Genomic DNA, 19,791 nt, shown 5'->3' on the forward strand with positions numbered 1-19,791 from the left:
GGAGGGTGCTCGCCTCTGTTTCATCCCTCGATCGCCTCGTTGACCCTGTGCAGGTCAAATAGTCTCTTCCCGTTTTACAGATGAGGACAGAGTCGCAGACAGCCACCGGCCCTTTCTTCTTGCTCCTTGAGCTGAGGCCGTAGTGACCACACTCCCCTCCGCACAGAGAGCTCTGTATAATGGATTACACCTACCTGTGTGGGGCCAGACCCTGGTGAACACCTGCCTCCACGCCCACAGCCACTCTGGGCAGACGGCCACCAGGCAGGGAGGAATTCGAATTGTGCAGAGCTGACAGCTGGGCTCGCTCGCCTGGGGGACCTGCAGGGAGGAGGCAGGCAGCTATCCTGTCTGCAGGTGGGCCTTTTCACACAGGACGCCTGTGTAACAGACCTTTTGCTGGGAGAAAGGGCATCAGACGCAGAATCAGAGACCTGGGTTTGAGCTCTAACAGCTTCGGAAGGCTGGTCAGATCCCCAGACGACCTTGTCCTGCAGTGTGGGACATCCTATGGGATAGATCAGTAACGCTGGTGGGAATGCCGGGGGGGGGGGGGGGGGCGGGGGGAGGTGCTGTGTAAATGTAGGTGGTATCATATCACCCAAAGCAGGCAAGCAGCAGGTGAGGCCATGGTGCCACACCTGCACAGTCTCCTGTCTGGTTACTCAGAGCCGCCCCAGGTCTGTGGACTTCAGTGCTCCCCACTCACCTGTCCCTGGCAAGTGGTGCCTGCAGGGTCTTCCTGAGGCTAAATGAATTGGGCAGCCCAGTCCTTTCTTCCTGCTCAGACTAAAAGGTAAAGTTCAGCCTCTTCTGAGGGCTTTTCAAGGCCACAGCCACAGCGGGTGCCAGCTCCCCGTGCGGAGAAGGAGGCTTCACGCCTGCGTGAGTGTGAGACGGAATTCCCACTGACTTCGCGGCTTCGCCCCACTGCATCCCAGTGCCTGCCCTCCCCCCTTCCCTTCCACACACGGATCAGCAGAGCTGAGCTTACCTGACCTGAATTTGCCATCTCAGAAATGTTCTGAGTGCTCACATCCTGGGAAGCTTGGAAAATGTCTCCAGAATAGTCTAGATTCAACTGGAAGCGGCTGATGGGGGTTTCCAGCTATGGTGTGTCCGTCCCCTTGACCTGGAGCCAGGGCCAGGGCGAAGGCATTCTCAGCCACAGTGCCGTGAACCATTCGTCGCCGAGAATATCCCCAGTGATTTTTTTTTTTATTAATAATAAAGGGTTGGCATTTGGGGCATGATTTTCATGGCTATTGATTACAGCAGATTCAAGATCATCACCATAATGTCACTCTTTATTCTTCTTGGTGGGACTCACAGAGCAGGACTCACCACGAGCACGTAGGGAATTGGTCATGAAGCTCAGGGGAGCATGAGGCGTGTGTGAAAGCCACACTGGAGGGCCTGTGTTTGCAGTGGGCAGCTCTTCTCTCTGCCTGTGGTCTGGGGATGTCAGAGGGCCCACTTGGGTCTGGTAAATCATATGGGAAGCCCATCTCCAGGTCCACAGTGATTGGTCTGAGGGATGGTCATTTGCTGAGCAAGACCAATCAGAATTCTTCCCCGAGATTTGTGGGTTGGACGCGAGGAAAGAGGGGATCTGTCTTCCTTGGGCTCGTGAGCAATTATGGTGGAGACTGGGAGCTGCTGACAGCCTTTGGCAGGAGAGAAAGTGGTCAGCATGCACAAAGCCAAGAGCCGGTGGACCGGCTGTGTCCATGGGCCCACCCCTTCCTCACATAAGGCATCTCAGGCCCTTTGTGCTTAAGCTGGTTTGAGAGGGATTCTCTCACAGCCGAATCCGAACATGTTGGAGGGGGCGGAGCAGAGTGAAGCAGTGGAGTGGGGAGGGCTTTGGCATTACGGGGCAGGTGTCTGGCCATGGGGGGCAGGTCAGGGCTACTCAGGGTTACTCAGGGAAACTGGAGTGGAAAAGAATGCGCCCAACAGCAAGGAGCAGTGCAGGGCCCAGGGGACATCAGAACTCAAGGCAAGCAGCCAATCTCATGCTCACACCAGCCTCTGAGATGCCTTCTTCCTCCACACACAACAGGGAGCCACAGCAAACGGTTGCCAGGGCTGGAGTGGCCTCTAGGTCAGACTCCTGCTATTCCAGAACCAAGGTGTGGCCGAACCCCAGGACCAGGCCTCAGGGCCCAGCTGGACTGAGCCAAGCCTGGCAGCTGTGGCCACAGTGTGGCATGATGGCCAGCTGTGAGTCCAGCCTGGCGGGCGTGCCCCTTGGCTGGGGCGGCACACACACAGCCTGCCAGGAGGAGGGGGTGGCCAGGTCTGAGGCTGGCTTGGTGGGCAGATTGACACAGGATACAATGACCAGGAGGTCTCTCTGTCACTTGCTTAAACACCTACTATGCGCCAGGTACACCACACTTGTCACTCCTTAAAGCCAAGGATGTCTGTCTGACCCGCTCAGAGTGACGCCAAGACCTGGGTCTTCAGCCCTCCCCACTCCCTGGGCCATCCTTCCATGATGCGGCCCGAGTGGGTGTGTGAGAGGCAGGGCCGTGGGCTGCTGCCCGAGGAGCACTGCCCAGGACGCAGATGCTGAGCCCTGTCGCCCTTCTTTCCTCTCCCGCCTCCGGCTCCGCTCAGCTACAAGTCTAATCCCCGGCTCTCAGCCCCCTCCGTCCTCCCGTGGGGCCCAGGGACCCATCAGGTCAACAGAAGAGAGGCCTGCTGCCGCACTGGTCAGTTCTCTTTGGTCCCAAGTCACAGAACCCAACTTGAGGTGGCTTAGCGTCACTGATCCTTCTTCATAAGGATTCGCAGGCGTCCCCGGGAGCCCAAAGGCCCCAGGAAGGGACAGGAACTGGCACAGTCGGGTCCTCTCTCAGGCCAGGGGAGATTCATCGGCTCGAGGGTCTCCAGGCCTTCCTTGACTCCACCTTGAAAGGGAAAACTAGTCCCAAGTAAGCAAAGGAAGCTCACCCTCTGACAAAAATGTCACCCACCAAAATGAAACCAATGCACAAGGATGCACAGGCTAGGCGGGAAGAGGATACCTGGGAGTGAAACGGGAGCCACAAGTGAAAGAAAAGGTGAGGCCGACAAGCCTACGGACCCTCTGCGCTCAAGTCTTAGATGAAGAACAGCGTGGCCGCGGCCTGTTTCCTTTGAAGAGGGCGGCCTCTTGCGCAGAGATGTCTGACTGCTTACGGCGGACCGCTTACCCATCCAGCCCTGCATGGCACTGGCCACCGAGTGGGAACCGGGGACCATTCTAGGGGGGGGTGAACTTCCTTTCTAGGGAAGAGTCAGAGCAGCAACAAATATGGGACCTGATGCAGGTGCTGCAGGCTGGGAGGGAAAGGCAGAGGGCCTGGGTCGTGAGGTGGGGCTGCTCTCCCAGAGGGGCTGTGAGGGCGGCCTCCCTGAGGAGCTGGCGTTGGAGCGGAAACCCAAAGGAAGGGAGCATTTGAGCCAAGTAAGTAGAGCACCTTCTATTTGAAAGTTATAAAAAATTCTGTCGAATATGCTTTTTAAGCTCTTCTGGGAGAAGAAAGACTGGGACCAACTCATTGCAGCTGGGCCATGACCAGCTCCCCAATACCCACCCCTCTACCACCCCATCCCTACTTCTCAGGGAAAAAGAAACTCCTTGCAGTTTCTCCTCCCACCGGGGCCATGGCAGCGGCCACCTCTCTGCACAGAAACCGACCAGCGTCCCCAGGGATGTGGAGTGTGGATGGGCAAAGTTCCCCTGGTCATTTGTCTCAAAGAGAAGAGGAGGGAATGACGGCGAGTTTGCAGGGATTGGCTGCACTGTGCATCTACTTCAGGAGGTTTCGGAGGAGTACGCTGATCCTTGTGCCTTCCCCCTCCCTCCTCTCGGCAGCGTCTCCCGCGTGGCTGCTGGCCGCGCTGGGCGGGGGGTGTTTTCCCCTCTGCCTGGGTTGCAGCTGTTTTTGGCTTGACCACAGGACTCTATCATGCCAGAGTTCATGTGGTTATCCAGAGCAGGAAGAATTTCCCAGAATGCCTTGAGAAACCTGAGACACTGAATGGCTTTCAGGGCTTATTGATGTGGCCAGTGCAGGAAATAGCAATACGTCAATAAATAGTTTTAGGCAGGAAACGGGGCTTAAATGGTAGCCTTAAAGTTTGGGGAACGGCACTAGGGGTTGCTGGGAGGGAGCCTGCCAGTCTGATGAGAAGCTGGGGCCAAGTACCAGACTTTGAAATGGCTGCCACCAGTCTGAGGCCCCTTGCTGGTTCTGGATGCAAGAGGCTGAGTTTGGAGCGGAGCTGGGACCCAGGGGACGGCTGGTTTGGGTTGGCAGAAAGCTCCCCGTTCCAGAGGAAAAGCTGGCAGCCTGCGCTGTATGTGCCCAGAGGAGACACACAGGCTGGTGTTGGTGGCCTCTTGGCTGGCATGTTCGCAACCCATCTCGCCACCCCGTTAGTGAGAATCGCCACCGCTTGGCCGATCACACTCGAAGCGTTCCGCTGCCCTCATTTAAAAAATGAAGGAGAAGGGTCACAACCTGCCAATTTCTTCTTCACTAGCCTGTTTTTCTGGCCATAAAAAGATACATTCACAGAAGAGCAAAGAAATGCAGGAAATAATGAAAAGTTAAAAAAGAAGGATCATTCACAATTCCACTATTGAGAAACCACTACTGTTCACACTTGATATTCCTCCTCTTTTTTCAAAAATGTATTCATGGGTAAGATTATATAGTACATACCATTTTGCCTTTGCTTTCTCTTTTTTACTTGTCATTCATTTGATAGCCATTTCCCATGCTGTTATAAACTTTCCATAAACATAATTTTTAATATTTTTTATTGATTTTTAAAGAGAGGAAGGGAGAGAGAGAGAGACATTGATGTGAGAGAGAAACATCGATTAGTTGCCCCCCCTGCATAGGCCCCCAACTGGGGATCAAACCTGTAACCTGGATATGTGCCCTGACCAGGAACCGAACCCTACCTTTTGTTGTACAGGATGATGCTCCAGTCAACTGAGCCACACTAGCCAGGGCCATAAACATAATGTTTGATGGGTGCATGAATCATCATTTACTTTATCACTCCTCTATTGTTGGATACTTACGTGGTTGAATTCTTGTGTGCATTAAGCTTATTTTTCCTAGTATTTTTAATTATTTCCTTGTGCTAATTACCCAGAAGTGCAATTACTGGGTCAAACAATAAGAACGCCTTTAAAGCTTTTTTGAAGATTTTTCGTGGAAGTGCTACTGATGGACACTCCCCATCCACAAGAGTTCCTGTCTCGCTGCATCCTTCCAGCATTGGCCATGATCAGTTTTCAGCTTTGCTAATACAAGGGGCCAGTGCAGGGGGGGGGGGGGTTGACTTTCATTCAATTGCTACTGAGATTTAATTAATTTTTTGACATTCGAATTATCTTTTAATGCCCTTTACCCTTACCCTTTGTCACATTTATTGCAGATATTTTCCCCAGAATATTATTGCCTTCTAAGAGTGTTTATACTATTTTGTTGCATTCCTCTGTTGTGTTAATATATAGAAAGCCCTTCTTTATCCAGAAATTTGACAAATACTCAATTTCATTTTCTTCAAGTTCTTATGGTTTTTCCTTTAAAAACACACACACACACACACACACACACACGCATTTACCTCTTTATTCCATCTGGAATTCATCTTAGGGCCCAGTGTGAAGAGAGACTCTAAATTATCCTCTCCCCCCACCCTCTCACATGTAGACCGCTGTCTCTGCGCTGTGGCTTCAGTGAATAACGCTTCCTTTGCCGCTGATAGGTGGTTCTCCGGGGACCATGTGATGAACCCTATGGGTGCCGAATTTGTTTCTAGGCTGTCCGATGTAGCTGTCCATTCTTACGTCAGTTCCACACCCTTTTAATTATTCAGGTTTCAGATAGATGAAATACAGCTCCTTACAGTTTTGTTTTGTTTTGCTTTGTTTTTAGCTATCTCCCCTGTTATTCTCTCGAAGTACTTTCAGGATAATTTTTTTCAAGTCTCCATTCCCCCTTACCCTCCAGCGTTCCCATTGGAATATAGAGTACAAATTGGTGCTGAACCCGTGAACCACTTCACGGAGAATTACCGTCTTTGCAATGCTGTCCACCCACTAAGGAACACTATGTGCATCTTCCCTTGTTTTCAGACTTTCTCTTAAATCTCAGTTCAATTTGCAGTTTTCTTCATAGAAATCTTGTACATTCCTTAATGTCACTTAAGAATTTATATTGTTTTACTTAATGAGCTTTTGTGCACTAAATTATCTCATTGATTAATCCTATCATAGAAAAACTGTAGGCTTCTGTTTATTAATTTTGCATTTAAATACAGCAGTAGTTCATTAGTTTGTTCATAAACTCTCTTATTAATTCTAATCTTTATTAGAGAACTAGAGGCCCAATGCACGAAATTCGTGCAAGGAGCTCAGCTCTCGCAGCCCCAGCTTCATCCAGAAGGTCATCCGGACGGTCGGTCCGCAGTCCAGTCTAATTAGCATATTAGCTCTTTAATATGTAGGATTCTCTTGGGTTTTGCATATATGTAATCATGTTACTAGTAAGTCATTTTATCTTCTTCCTTCCAAGGGTCATGGATGTTTCTGCTGTTTTTTAATCAGGCCCATTGATGTACTATATTATGTTGACAGGTTTCCTGATACTAACTCATCTTTGCCTTTCTGGGATAAAATCTACTTGGTTATTGTGGATCTATTTGCTGGTATTTCATTTAGTACTTTCACATCTATTCACATTAGAGAAATTAGCCATAGACTTCCTTGTTTGAAATTTACTATCATTATGAGATTTGGGTAATAGGGAACTGGAAAAGCTTATCTTTTTCTATGTTCTGGATCAATTTGCATAGCAGAGTAGTTATCTAATTGTTTTAAAGTTTGAATAACTTACCTAAAATATCATAAATGTAGACACCTCTTAATTCTTTCAGAACTTTTCATTTTGTTTTATGGCCTTTAGTCTTCTCCAACTTTTCATTTCTATTTTTTTAGTAAAGTTTGGTATATTTATTTTTTAAATCACCTATTTCATCATTTTTTCCAAAATCATCAGCATAGAGTTATAAATAGCTTTTATTTCTCTTTTTATCTACTCCATATCTATTTTCAATTCTGTTGGTATTTCTAAATTTATTTCTAGTTCTTGATTTTATATATAATTTCTGGCTTTATCAGTAGTATGTGCTAAATTCAATAGTATATTTTACTTTCCTCCATATATCCAAATTTTAGCATGTAATAAATATTTTAAAATATGAGGCATTTTACATTCTTTTTTTTATACCAAGTCTTCAAAAACTAGTGTCAATTTTATACCTTACAGCACGTCTCAGTTTGTGTATTTATTTTTCATTGTGGTAAAAAGAAAAAACACATAACATAAAACATACCACATCTCAACCATTTACAAGTGTACAGTTCATTCATGTTAAGTATAAGTCACATTGTTATGCAACTCATCTGCAACACTTTTTCAACTTGCCCAAAACGGAAACTTTAACCCATTAAACAACTCCCCGGAGCCCCCTGCCCCCAGCCCTGGCAACCACCATTCTTTCTGTTTCTACTCAGTACCTTCTGGAACTTACAATGTTCTGTGACTGGCTTATTCACTGAGCCTAGTGTCCTCATGGTTCACCCATGTTGTCGCATGTGTCAGCCTTTCCTTCCTTTTCGAGGCTGAGAAATATTCCATTGTCTGCATAGACCACGTTCTCTCACTCACCCATTGATAGACACTTGGTTGCTTCCACCTCTTGGCTCCTGTCGAAGTGTTGCTGTGAACATGGGTATGCAAATATCCTGCTTTCAGGGGTTTTTTTATATCTATATATCCAGAAGTGGAATTGTGGGGTCGTATTGTGATGATGTTTTTAATTTTTGAGGATTGCCATGCTGTTTTCCATGGCAGCCGTATCCTTTAGGTTTTTGGGATTTTTTTTAAGACAAGCACATGGGTGGGATTTTTTTTTTCTCAAACATCTGCTATGTAAGATTCTTTCTCCTGCTTTCACTCATAGCTGGGTGTGTTCTTTTATCCTCAAGCATATGAAGATGTTGCCTCAGTGTCTCTGAATTTTAACATTAAATGTACAAGTAAAAGGTTAACAATGTTGTGCCTTTGTGAGAAATCTAGGGGTTATTTTTTTTTCCTTCACAGCTATTTGTAGAATTTTTTTTTCTCTTTGAAATTAAAATGAAAATTCTCTTGCTAAGTAAATGTGAGCTCCCAACATCCCTCTACCTGGAATCCCCAGTGGCTTTTAAGACCTTTTCTCGTATCGTAGCTACGAGTTAACATGTCTTATCTTAGCCTTAATGCAATGGCTGGCACTCAGTCGGGCAATAATACTTTTAAGAATGAATGAATCGCCCTAGTGGTTTGGCTCAATAGATACAGCATCGGCCTGTGGACTGAAGGGTCCCGGGTTTGATTCTGGTCAAAGGCACATGCCCAGGTTGTGGGCTCGAGCCCCAGTGGGGGGCATACAGGAGGCAGCCGATCAATGATTCTCTCTCCCCATTGGTGTTTCTATCTCCCTCTCCCTTCCTCTCTGAAATCAATAAAAATATATTTTTTTTAAAAAAAAAAGAATGAATGAATGACTAATTTTTTCATTATCCTCTAGGCTCCTTGCCGGCAGGGCCTGTAGCTGCGCCTCCGCCCCAGTGCTGGGCCTCCGTAGACCCCTGCTGACATGCACCCGGCAGTGTTCTAATTGCCCTCCCTCGCGTGGGGGGCATGATTTGGGGGTGAGCAAAGGGAGAGCGCTTAGGCACAGGGAGTTGAATGGCGGACCTGGGGACCCTGAAGAACAGGTGCTGTGGCACTGCTCACCCATTCCCGTTCTTGAAAACGAGGACCAGCCCTTAGACGGCAGGCCCCGCAGCAGAGCAGGCAGCAGAGGGGGTGGTACCCGGCCCCGGCCCGGCCCCGGACCCCAAGGCTGACCCGGTCTCTTGTTCCTCCGCAGAAGGACTTCACGGTGCGGGAGGCGCTGCAGCAGCAGGACGTGGAGCGCTGGCTCGGTTTCATCACCTTCCTGTGCGAGGTGTTCGGCACCATGCGCAGCAGCACGGGCGAGCCCTTCCGCGTGCTGGTCTGCCCCATCTACACCTGCCTCCGGGAGGTAAGGCCCCGCCATGTCTGTGATGGAAACTCCGCCTGGGGCACCAGGGGAGCCATGGGGGGACCAGTTCTAAAGCGATTATCCTTGGTAAGGAGAACCGTCCCCTCCCCCCGCTGTTTACTAAAGCCAGCTCTTTATTGATTGCGTTTACATATAAGGGTAAATGGCCCCCAAAGAAAGCATGGCTGACTCAGGCTGCAGGAACTCCTCACTGAGGACGCTGCCTGCAGGGAGTATTATTATCTGAATGAATGGATCTTGGGCCTGGGTCGGTTCCCATTGAATTACTTATTTTTAAAAAAAAAAAAAAGATTTGCTTCTGAAGAAGAAATAAATAAGAACAAGCCAGAACTTTTGAGAAGCAAGAGGTCAGTGGGGCACTTTCTGGACCAGGCACAATTGCCCCTTTCGAAGGTCGCCCTACCTGCTGTCCACACAGAATTGGCAGTGGCACATGTGGGCTGGGGGCCGAGGGGGCCGCTGGATCTCCAGGGAGAGGTTGGGGGCTGGGAGCACCGCTGAGAACGTGAGGATGGAAGGACGGTCTGCAGCCCAGTTGTATTTTTGAGTTAGTGCCAACAGAACCTGCAGACACGAGCTACAGAGAAGGGAGAAAGTGCTGGGGGCTCCGTGGTCAGGATGGGGAGTCCGGAAGAGAAGTGGGGAGGAGGGGTGGACACCAGGAGCCGGTTTTTATGTCTGGGTGACCTGTTGGTCGTCCCCAGGGCACCGTCATGGGGTTGCTCAGGTGGAAGTGTCTGAAGATAAGGAGAAGGTCACCTGGGGACACGGATTGAGCGTCATGTTGATGAGCACCTGGTGCTTAGGGCTGCAGACTCGATGGGGTCACCCAGGGAGAGGGTGCAGGTGGAGGGGAGGATGGGAGCCAACAAGGGGGGGGGGGTGACCTGAGGCAGAGAAGGTTCCAGGAGAGCGTGAGGATCATCACAGCACTCCTTTCTGGGAGCGGGGCAGCCTACCTCACATGTGCCGTGCCGGACCCCCCAGCAGCAGGTCCCAGGACCAAGGAGGAATGGCCTCTGGGGAACCGATAAAACCCCAGAGAAGTGGCCTGAGTTTAGCAACAAGGAGGTCAGGGGGCCGCGGTGTCAGTGGGGTGAGCACGGGAGCCACATGGGGCCCCGCTCAGGAGCCGGTGGCGTGTGGGGCCTGAGTGTGGACTAGTCTTTGGAGAAGTGTTTCTGTGGAAGGGACTTGTCAGCTGCAGGGGACGTGTGGGGCCAAGGGACAGGTCTGTGTTTTTGAAGGAAGGATAGTAGAGCCATTGCGGTGGGGGGCGGGGGGGGGGGGGCGGGGTACCTGCAAATGTTCCTGAAGCATCGTTTCTAGGAAACAGGGTGCTTTTCCAGGCTGCGTGGCTGCCAGGGAAGCAGAGCGCAGGCCCTCCTGGGTGCCTCGTAAGCCCTCAAGCCTCTGCCTGTCCACAGAGCCAGACCTTCTCCTGACACACGCTCTCGGATTCAGATGGTTTCTCAGGCTCACACGATGGTCTCTCCGACTGTATTTCACTCCCAAAGTGTGCGAAGCTCAGAATGCAGCTCTGCGTCCCGTACCCCTTTGGGGATGATGTGAAGGCAGGAGGCAGGAAGCTGGCCCAGGTGGCCTCGAGGGGCCCTCCTGGCTTGAGTTGCCCTGAGCCCCTGACAACCCATCTGAAGGCAGAAGGCAGCACTTTCTAGGGCAGTGACCTGGATTGTCCCAACACATTCCCTCTGCATGGATCCAGGCACCTCTTGGCGTCGCCGTCACCTGCCCCCCTCCCCCCACCCCCCAGCAGGAAGCAGGGCTGAGCACTGCCCTGGCTGCTGGGACATTCTGACACAGCCTGTGGCAGTGCACACACACTGGTGTGAGGTCCGGAAGGTGCCAGGAAGGCTGCACCGACAAGAAACAAGGACCCTCCCCTAGCGCCCACTGGTTTGATGCACTGAACTCCGTGGGAAGGTGTCATGATCCCCGACCTCTGCCGTGCTCCGTGGTAAACACGAGGAGTAAATAAATCATCTGTGGCTCCCACCGTTCTGTCAAAGAGGAAACCAGAGCCCCATGTTCCACACCACCGCTCGGGGCCCTGTAGTGAGGCGGTTCAGGAGCTTAGCCCTGGGTTCCAGTCCTGCCTCTTCCATTGCTTAGCTGTGCCATCGTGAGGGAGAGCTCACCTGCTCTGAGCCTGTTCCTCGTTTGTGGAGAGGGGTCACGCTGATCTACCTACAGGTTTGGGGATAGAGAAGGTGCTAAGTGCCCTGGGGCAACTAGGTTGGAATGTGGAAGAAATGCCCCAGGGACTTGCTCTAGGGCAGGACGGCTCCCTAGGGCAGTGATGGCGAACCTTTTGAGCTCGGTGTGTCAGCATTTTGAAAAACCCTAACTTAACTCTGGTGCCGTGTCACATATAGAAATTTTTTGATATTTGCAACCTTAGTAAAACAAAGCCTTATATTTTTGATATTTATTTGATATATTTAAATGCCACTTAACAAAGAAAAATCAACCAAAAAAATGAGTTCGCGCGTCACCTCTGACACGCGTGTCATAGGTTCGCCATCACTGCCCTAGAGTCTGGGGTCCTCCAGTCTGACTTGGGGCCTGGGCACACGCCCCATCTTAAAGGGGCACAAGGGCTGAATGCTCTTTGAGGGACACACAGCCAGTCTAGGCTCCACCTCACCCAGAGCTCCGGAGCTCCCAATCCAGGGCTCTTTCCAACAGAGAACTCAGCGTCCCTGAAAGAGAAGATTGGGAAAGAAAGGTGCGCCCTGGGGATCTTATCAGCCCCTTGGGAGAGCCTGTGCCCTTCCCAGAATTCAGGAGACAGACACCTGAATTCTTAGTCACCTGCTGCCTCCCCTACCTTATCACACACATACTCATCCCCAGTCCTCACCCACAGCAGGTTAAGCCAGCTCTAAGAAGTTTCTGGAAGCCAAAGGCACTGCTGCTGCCTTTCCCCTTGCTGGAACATTTTAAGCTTTTCCCCTGGGCCCTGCAGGCGCCTGGCCCCAAATCATCAGGCCCAGCCTGCCCTGGGGGCCTCCCGACTCCAGAACCATCCCCAGGCTCACAATTCCAACTTCCCACTAAGGAGCATCCTGGCCATGCCCCAAGCCCCGCAACCAGACGTGCCCATGGCTGCACCCCAGAGTCCTGCTCAGTCCAGGTCCTCTTGGCAGGGACCCAGACCCACCTCCTGCCTCCCTGCGCCAGGGCACTCCTGGCACATCCTCACAGCTCCCTCCTTCCACGTGGCCTTGGAGCAGGTGGTATTTAGTCCCGATAACAGCACAGTCCGCAGCTTGGTCCAAAGCGTGGCGTGCATTCTTTTCCCTTTTCACTCAGACAGCACCCGAGCATTATCATCCCCATTTTCTAGAGAACAAAGAGGTCAGGCAGCTCGTCGGGGCCACACGGCCAGCAGGCAGCAGCGTCCACGTTGGAATCCAGGTCTGAGCGCCAGCCGAGTCCCTCCTCCTACCGGCCCCGCTTCCCGGCCTGGTGAGCAGAGCAGCTGCTCTCCTTCTATTCTCAGTCCACAGCCCAGCGCCTGCTGCGTGGCGGAGGCCGAATCGATCTCTGTGGAATCGATTCTGTTTTTGCCATAAATAGCATTTGCCAATCAGAGATGCTTCTTTGAGGGGCAGAGAGGAATACTTTTCAATGAGTCCTTTTCTTGTTTAAGAGCCAGTGGTTTCTGCCAAGATGGTTTTCAAAGTGATTGAAGAGTGTTATTGACGACCCAAAGCTGCAGGCGTCTCCTGTCCTCCTGCTTACAACTCGTATTCGCCTCATGAGCCCTTTTTAATTTTTATAATGTTTTTAAATTTTTATGGTGGTAAGAACCCTTAGCATGCAATCCACCCTCTGAACAGATGGTTAAGTGTACAAAACAGTATTGTTATCTATAGGCGCAATGTTGTGCAGATCTCTAGAACTTACTCATCTTGCATAACTGAAACTTTGAACCCAGGGGTTAGCAATTCCCTACTTCCCCCTCCTACCAGACTTCTGGCAACCACCATTCTGTTCTTTGCTGCTGTGAGCGTGACTGTTTAGATACTTCATGGAAGTGGAAATATGCAGTGTTGGTCCTGTGACTGGCTTATTTCAACACTTAGCTCGTTTCCAGATCTTGGCTACTGTGAGTCATGCTGCGATGAACATGGGACTGCTAATACCTCTTCAAGATCTTGATTTCGATTCTTCTGAATAAATACACAGCCGTGGCATTGCCGGGTCATATGGTGGTTCTATTTTTAATGGTTTGAGGAACCGCCATACTGTTTTTCATAGCAGGTGCACCATTTTGCATTGCCGCTAACAATGTATAAGGGTTCTCATTTCTTCACCTCCTTTCTAACACGTGTTGTCATATATACATATGCCATTCTCACAGGGATGAGGTGATAGCTCATAGCTTTGTGTTTTGCATTCCTCTGGTGATTAGTGACAGTGAGCATCTTTCCCTCTCTGTTGGCTATGTGTATCTCTTCTTTGGGAAAATGTCGATTCAAGTGCTTCGTCCATTTTTTAAATCTGGTTATTAGTTCTTTTGCTATTGGGTTGTAGGCATTTCTTACATATTTTGAGAACTGACCCCTTTTCAGACACATGGTTTGTAAGCATTTCCCCCATTCTGTAAGTTGCAATTCCACTCTGTTGATTGTTTCCTTTGTTGGACAGCCTTCTAGTTTGAGGAAGTCTCGTTTGTCTAGTTTTGCTTTTGTGCTTTTGGTGTCATATCCATAAAGTCACTGTCAAGACCAGTGTCATAAAGCTTTTCCCCTTTGTGTTGTTTGAGGAGTTATAGTTTCAGGTCTTGTGTTAACTCTTTAATCCATTTTTTTGTGTGTTACAAGAGTCCAGTTTCATTCTTTTGCATATCCAGTCTTCCCAGCACCATTTGTTGAAGAGTCTTTCCTCTCCCCGTTGTGTTTTTTGGCACCGTTGTCAGAGATCAGTTGACCATATGCATAGATTTATTTCTGGATTCTCAACTCTGTCCGATTGATCTATATATCCATTTTGATTATTGTAGCTTTATAATATACTAGAGGCCTGGTGCATGAAAATTCATGCACTCGGGGGCAGAGGGGAGGGGGTCCCTCAGCCTGGCCTGCGCCCTCTTGCAGTCTGGGAGCCCTCGGGGGATGTCCGACTAATGGCTTAGGCCCGCTCCCCGGGGAATCGGGCCTAAGCTGGCAGTCAGACAGACATCCCTCTGGCAGCCCGGGAGCCCTCAGGGGATAGCTGACTAACGGTTTAGCTCCCCCTGGGGAGTGGGCCTAAGCCGTTAGCCGGACATCCTTAGTGCTGCCACAGAGGTGGGAGAGGCTCCCACCACCCGCTGTGCTGGCCAGCCATGAGCCGGCTTCTGGCTAAGCGGCGCTCCCCCTGTGGAAACGCACTGACCACCAGGGGGCAGCTCCTGTGTTGAGCATCTGCCCCCTGGTGGTCAGTGCGCGTCATAGCGACTGGTTGTTCCGCCACTAGGGTCAATTTGCATATTACCCTTTTATTACATAGGATTTTGAAATCAGGAAGTATAATTCCTCCTGAGTTGTTCTTTTTTAAAATGGTTTCATTGTTATTTGGCTATTTGGAGTCTTTTGTGATGTCATATGAATTTAAGAATTATTTGTCTACTTCTGTAAAAAAAATTCCATTGGAATTTTGATAGGGATTGCATTGAATCTGTAGATCACTTTGGCTAGGATGGACATTTTAATAATATTAACTCTTTCAACCCATGATCAGAAACAAGACAAGAGTACCCACTCTTACCACTCCACTCAGCATATTATGGGAGGTCCTAGCCAGAGCAATTAGGCAAGAAAAAAGACATAAAATGCATCCAAATCAGAAAAAAAGAAGTAAAATTATCTCTGATGATAGGACCTTATATAGAGAAAACTCTGAAGTCTCCCAAAAAAAACTGCTAGAACTATTAAATGAATTTAGTAAAGTTGCAGGGTGCAAAAATTAACATACAAAGTCAATCGCATTTCTACCCACTAGTAACAGACTATCTGAAAAAAAAATTTTTTTGAGAAAATGATCCCATTTACAATAGCATCAAAAAAAAGAAAATACTTAGGGATAAACTTTACTACAGAAGTGAAAGGCTTGTACACTGAAAACTACAAACTGTTGTTGAAAAAAATTAAAGAAGATACAAACAAATAAGGTCGTTTTTAATAGCTTTCTAAGGACCCCTTCATCCTGCCGGACTCCTCGACCAAACTGTGGCCGCTGAGATCAGGATTTCTTGCCCAAGCTAATGGTTTCATCATTTCCCATGTCAGCGGGAGCCGACCGGCCAGGGTTTAGGTCTGGTTCCCCCAGCACCATCCTCTCCCCCCCCCTTTCCTGACCCTGCAATGCTCTCAGCCCCCTCCACTCCTCCGTCACCTCTGTGACCCCGTGGGGATTCCACTAGCCTCCTCCCCGTTATCATTGAATGCTTTTCTCTGGGCCCCTTACTTTAAGAGCTTTGCTGAAAATTCCTCTGGCAGGGGTGCCGGTGTGGCTTTTAACCCCTTACACCTGTTTCCTTTGAACAGACTTGGCCCGTGCCTGGTGGACCTGCCTGCATACACCCCCTCTCATTCTCTCTGTCTTCCAATCTCCGCAGTCCACTCTACTCGTGATTCCCACCTTCCTGCCCTCTTCCAAGTCCGGCAGCCGTTGCCAGAGGTCAGGAGTAGAGAAAAGGAGGAAGGGAGGGGGTGCCTCTGTCAGGAATCTCTCGTCCCTCTGCACCCCCCTCTGACCCCACCAGCCTCTCCCTCTGGTTGGCTCCCTTACTCTCCTCCCCTCCAGGCCCCAGAAACCCCATCCACCCCACCCTGCCCTCCCAGAGGAAGGGCAGGGAGGGGGCAGGCACCTCTGGGGGGTGTCTGCAAGGGGCACCCCCCCAGGGATGCAACTGGCTGGGCTCCTGGAGGAGGCCGGTAGGCGCAGGCGGGGGAGAACACAGAGGGCAGCAAGTCAGGCTTCTCAGGAAATGAAATTGCTCCGTGCAACAATGAGAGCCACTTTTTTAGCTTTTCGCATGAGCATGCATTCAATTGCTCACATTGTTTTGGCTCCAGGGGAAATCTGACATCGGAAAAGGCCGAGATGAAGTGGGTGTGGGTGGAGATCCTCTGCCGTTTCACAGGCTGAGTCTAGCAGCACAGTCTTCCAGGCACCTTTCCTTCCAGGGGGACTCCTCCTGCCCTCCCCAGAGCAGGGGAGGGAGCCGCAGTCAGCGGTTATTAGCCGGCAGGGCCCTCTGTGGCCAGAAGGGGCCCAGGTCGCCAGGGCAGCTGTGCACCCTCCCGGGGAGTGGAGATTTGAAATCATCCTCCACGCAGCCCAGTCGCGCAAGGCTGCACCACCTCGAGAAGCTCGGACAAACTGACGAATTCTCAGACCTCTCCTTCAGCCAATGAAACCAAACTTGGTGGGGATGGTTTTGGAGGGAGGTAGATAGACGCTCTCCGTGTGACTCCAGTGTGCAGCCAACACTGGAAAATAGGAGTAGCTGCATCTTAGGTGCGTTTAGTGAGCGGCCACTGGGGAGCAGAGCTGGGGGAAGGGACAGCTGGGAGAGCCAGAGAGACCGAGTTTGCGTCCCAGCACTGCCCCTCAGTAGCTGTGGGGCCTGGCTCTAATTCTTTAACCTTTCTGAACCTCAGCTTTCTACCTGTAGAAAGGATACTCACCCTGCAGGCTTGTTTTAAGGCTTAAAGTGCCTGCGATGGTCGTGTAAAGCAAGTGACAATGAGCTGGCATGCCGCAGGTTGCAGTGGAAAGCATCCCGTGTTCCAGGCGTGTCTGCTGAGAAGTGCCCCATCACAGGCTGCCCCCAAAAGTCAGGTCCATTCTCCTAACCGGGCACCAAGGCCCCCCCACAATCACACACATACCCCCCTTTCCTGGGGAATCTCTGCCGAGTCCTGTATGGCTGCAGCCGCGCTGTTCCCATTGCATCCCCGCAGAAGGCTTCTTGCATTCCTCCCGCCTGGAGCCCGCTCTTCCTCTTCTTCCTGCCTGACTCTTGTCCACCTTCCAGGCCAAACTCACTCCCCACCTGGTCCCCACCCTGCCCTGATTCACTCCTCCGTGACCCTGTAGAACTAGCATCCACACAGGGCCCTTGCTCTCTGGACTTGACCATTGCCTGGCGGTTGTACAAATGCCCTTTGACCTCTTCTTGGCCTTTTAAATCATTTCGGTCTTTCATGGGTACCTGGGTCTTGTCTGTCACGTAACCCAACAGCATTCTGCTCAGGCTCCTGCGTTCACTCAGTAAGCAGTGATTTGGTTTGAGACGATGCTACTTTCTCATTGAACTGCAGAGGTTCCCAGCTGTATTGGAAGAGGGCAATATAAATGGTGACGCTTCTCCAAACGGTTTACAAGCCGCTTGGCTACCGCATCCCCAAAATTCAGCAGCCATGAACATTTATGATGGGTTGTGCACATGCATATAGAAGAAGGGGAGTTTAGGGGCCTGGGCAGCTGCTTAGGGGCAGAGGGGAAGAGGAGACGAAGCTTCAGGGGCAGTGGGCTTTGCACAGGTTTTGGTGGCGAGGGAGAAAGGGCTCTGGGGACAAAGCTTTGAGCGGAGGCTTGGGGCCAGAGTGAGCCTGGGTGCCTGTGTGTGTCTCTGTGATAAAGAGAGGGTCTGAGCGGAGTTGTGGGCAGGGACTGGCTCCCAGCAGGTGCATTTGGGTGGGCACAAGATGATACTGGGACCTCTGACAGGTTCTCGGCCGGAGAGCAACCCCATGGCAAGCGTACAGGAGAGTTCGCGTATTCATTCAGCAAACACCGAGGAAAATGCCACTTCTTTATTGAACGGAACCGTCTCCTAGACACATTTTGTACTAGGAATGGATTTAGATAAAGCCAAGTCCGGGCTCTCCCTGGCCAGGGCACAGTGGAAAGAACAGGGCTCAAAACAGGGTGAGGGGGGAGCAGGAATGTGGGAGAAAGCAGCCTTCCCGAGGCAGGTACCCGGCCCCTGGGCGCTGGTGTGGCCACAGAGTCCTCCAGGTCCAGCAGCTGCGGCTATGAATACCCCAGCGTAAGCAGCCATTCCTGTAACCTGCGCAGAAATAACTCCCCGCGGCTGTGCCCCCTCCGGAGATGCTGTCCCCCCTCCCACTCAGCAGCCAGGGCTCTCCGTGCAGGAGCCCCCGACCTGCTCAGGCACCCTCCCCAACCTCCCCCCCGCCCCCCCCCCCACACACACACAGGGCCACATCCCCATCTAAGGCTGGAGTTCTTGACCTCCTCCAGATAAAATCCGGGTCGCCCCCACCCCCCACCCTTTAACTGTTCCACTTCCTCAGCCAGACTCTGCAAACTGAAATGTGAAATCTGAAGCCAGTGTTCCCCCTAGCAACCATGGTAACACAGGATCTGATAGAGAGCCTGGAGTTATAAAAATACCAGCTTCCACCAGGCACTGGTTCCACAGGGAACCCAGTCTCCACGCCAGAACCGGTTTTAAACGGTTTTAAAACCCACGAGATTTCCCAGCCTGTCTCCACGGGGCTCTGGGAGGGCATCTCCACTCCCCGCGGGGGGAGGCGGCTGCCAGGGCTGGGTAGGTTCTCCAAAACCTGGAGATTCAGAGAGGACGTGGCTCTCTGAGAACTGGGTCGCCGCATGCAGGGTATATGGGTGGGAGCAGGTTTTCTTAAACATCAAGTCTTCGGCATTTTTTAAAAGTTAGATGGGATTGCCTCCAGCCCAGGAGTTAGAGTTGCCACCCAGGGTGTCTTCAGCGCCACCAGCCCTTCCCAGTGACACAGATGGGGAGTGATTGAAAGTAGTTGTAATTAACCTCACCGTTTTCCAGTAGGAACTGTACGTGTAAGGCCTCCGGTAGAGGTGGCTAAACGTTCCTGCTCAGGGCTAAAACGGAAAACCCAGCTCTTCCCACCCCCCACGGATGCCCCTTAGACAGGGCCAGGACGGGTTCACTTGCCCGCCTGAGCTCAGCGCCGCCTGCAGGGGGCGCCTGGCCCGTGGGGTGGGAGTGGGGAGTTGGGGTGGGGGTCCTTCCCGAGGCGTGGGGCCTCCCCTGCCCCAGACTGCAGACCCGCCTGGCCTCCGCAGCCCGGGGCAGAGCCCTCCCTGCCTCCCCCGCCTCCTCCTCGCTCTCCTCCTCCTTCCTCTTATCTCCTGGGGCCATGCCTTGTAATTTTGAAAAATATTCTAACTCAGTAATTAATGTCTGAACTTCAAGAGGCCCTGCTTTGTGCAGAGTCGCGCTGAAGGCGGCGGGGAGGGAGGAGCTGGAGGCCTTGGCGGGGAGGGGCGGGCGGGTTTCTCTAAACTGGCGAAGGGACGGTAGAGGATAAACTGTTTCTTGCTGGAGTTGTGTGTACAAGATACACACGTCCACGTAGCCGCGTACGCATGCATCTGTTTAGATCAGTGGTTTGCAATCTTTTTCATCTCCTGGCGCCCATGAACTAATTACTAAAATTCTGCTGCACACCAAAAAATATATATTTTGCCAATCTGACAAAAAAAATAGATATAATTTTTGTTAATTCACACCAGACAGCTATTGTGTTGGCTGTTGCCATTTTTTTATTTTTTATTTGAGGATCTAAGGGAAAC

The 19,791-nt window shown here is 51.0% G+C and overlaps 1 protein-coding gene across 5 annotated transcripts in view; it reads left to right on the plus strand.

The window, feature by feature from the left end:
• CTIF (cap binding complex dependent translation initiation factor) overlaps positions 1–19,791 on the plus strand; it is a 235,386-nt gene that overhangs the window by 191,121 nt on the left and 24,474 nt on the right. For all 5 annotated transcript variants that reach the window (XM_059707250.1, XM_059707247.1, XM_059707251.1 and 2 more), the window contains one exon: positions 8,995–9,150. In XM_059707250.1, the coding sequence (XP_059563233.1) occupies positions 8,995–9,150 (156 nt within the window). The remainder of the gene's footprint in view (positions 1–8,994; positions 9,151–19,791) is intronic.

The sequence above is a fragment of the Myotis daubentonii genome, chromosome 8 (assembly GCF_963259705.1).
Source record: "Myotis daubentonii chromosome 8, mMyoDau2.1, whole genome shotgun sequence".
In the NCBI taxonomy this organism is placed as follows: domain Eukaryota; kingdom Metazoa; phylum Chordata; class Mammalia; order Chiroptera; family Vespertilionidae; genus Myotis; species Myotis daubentonii.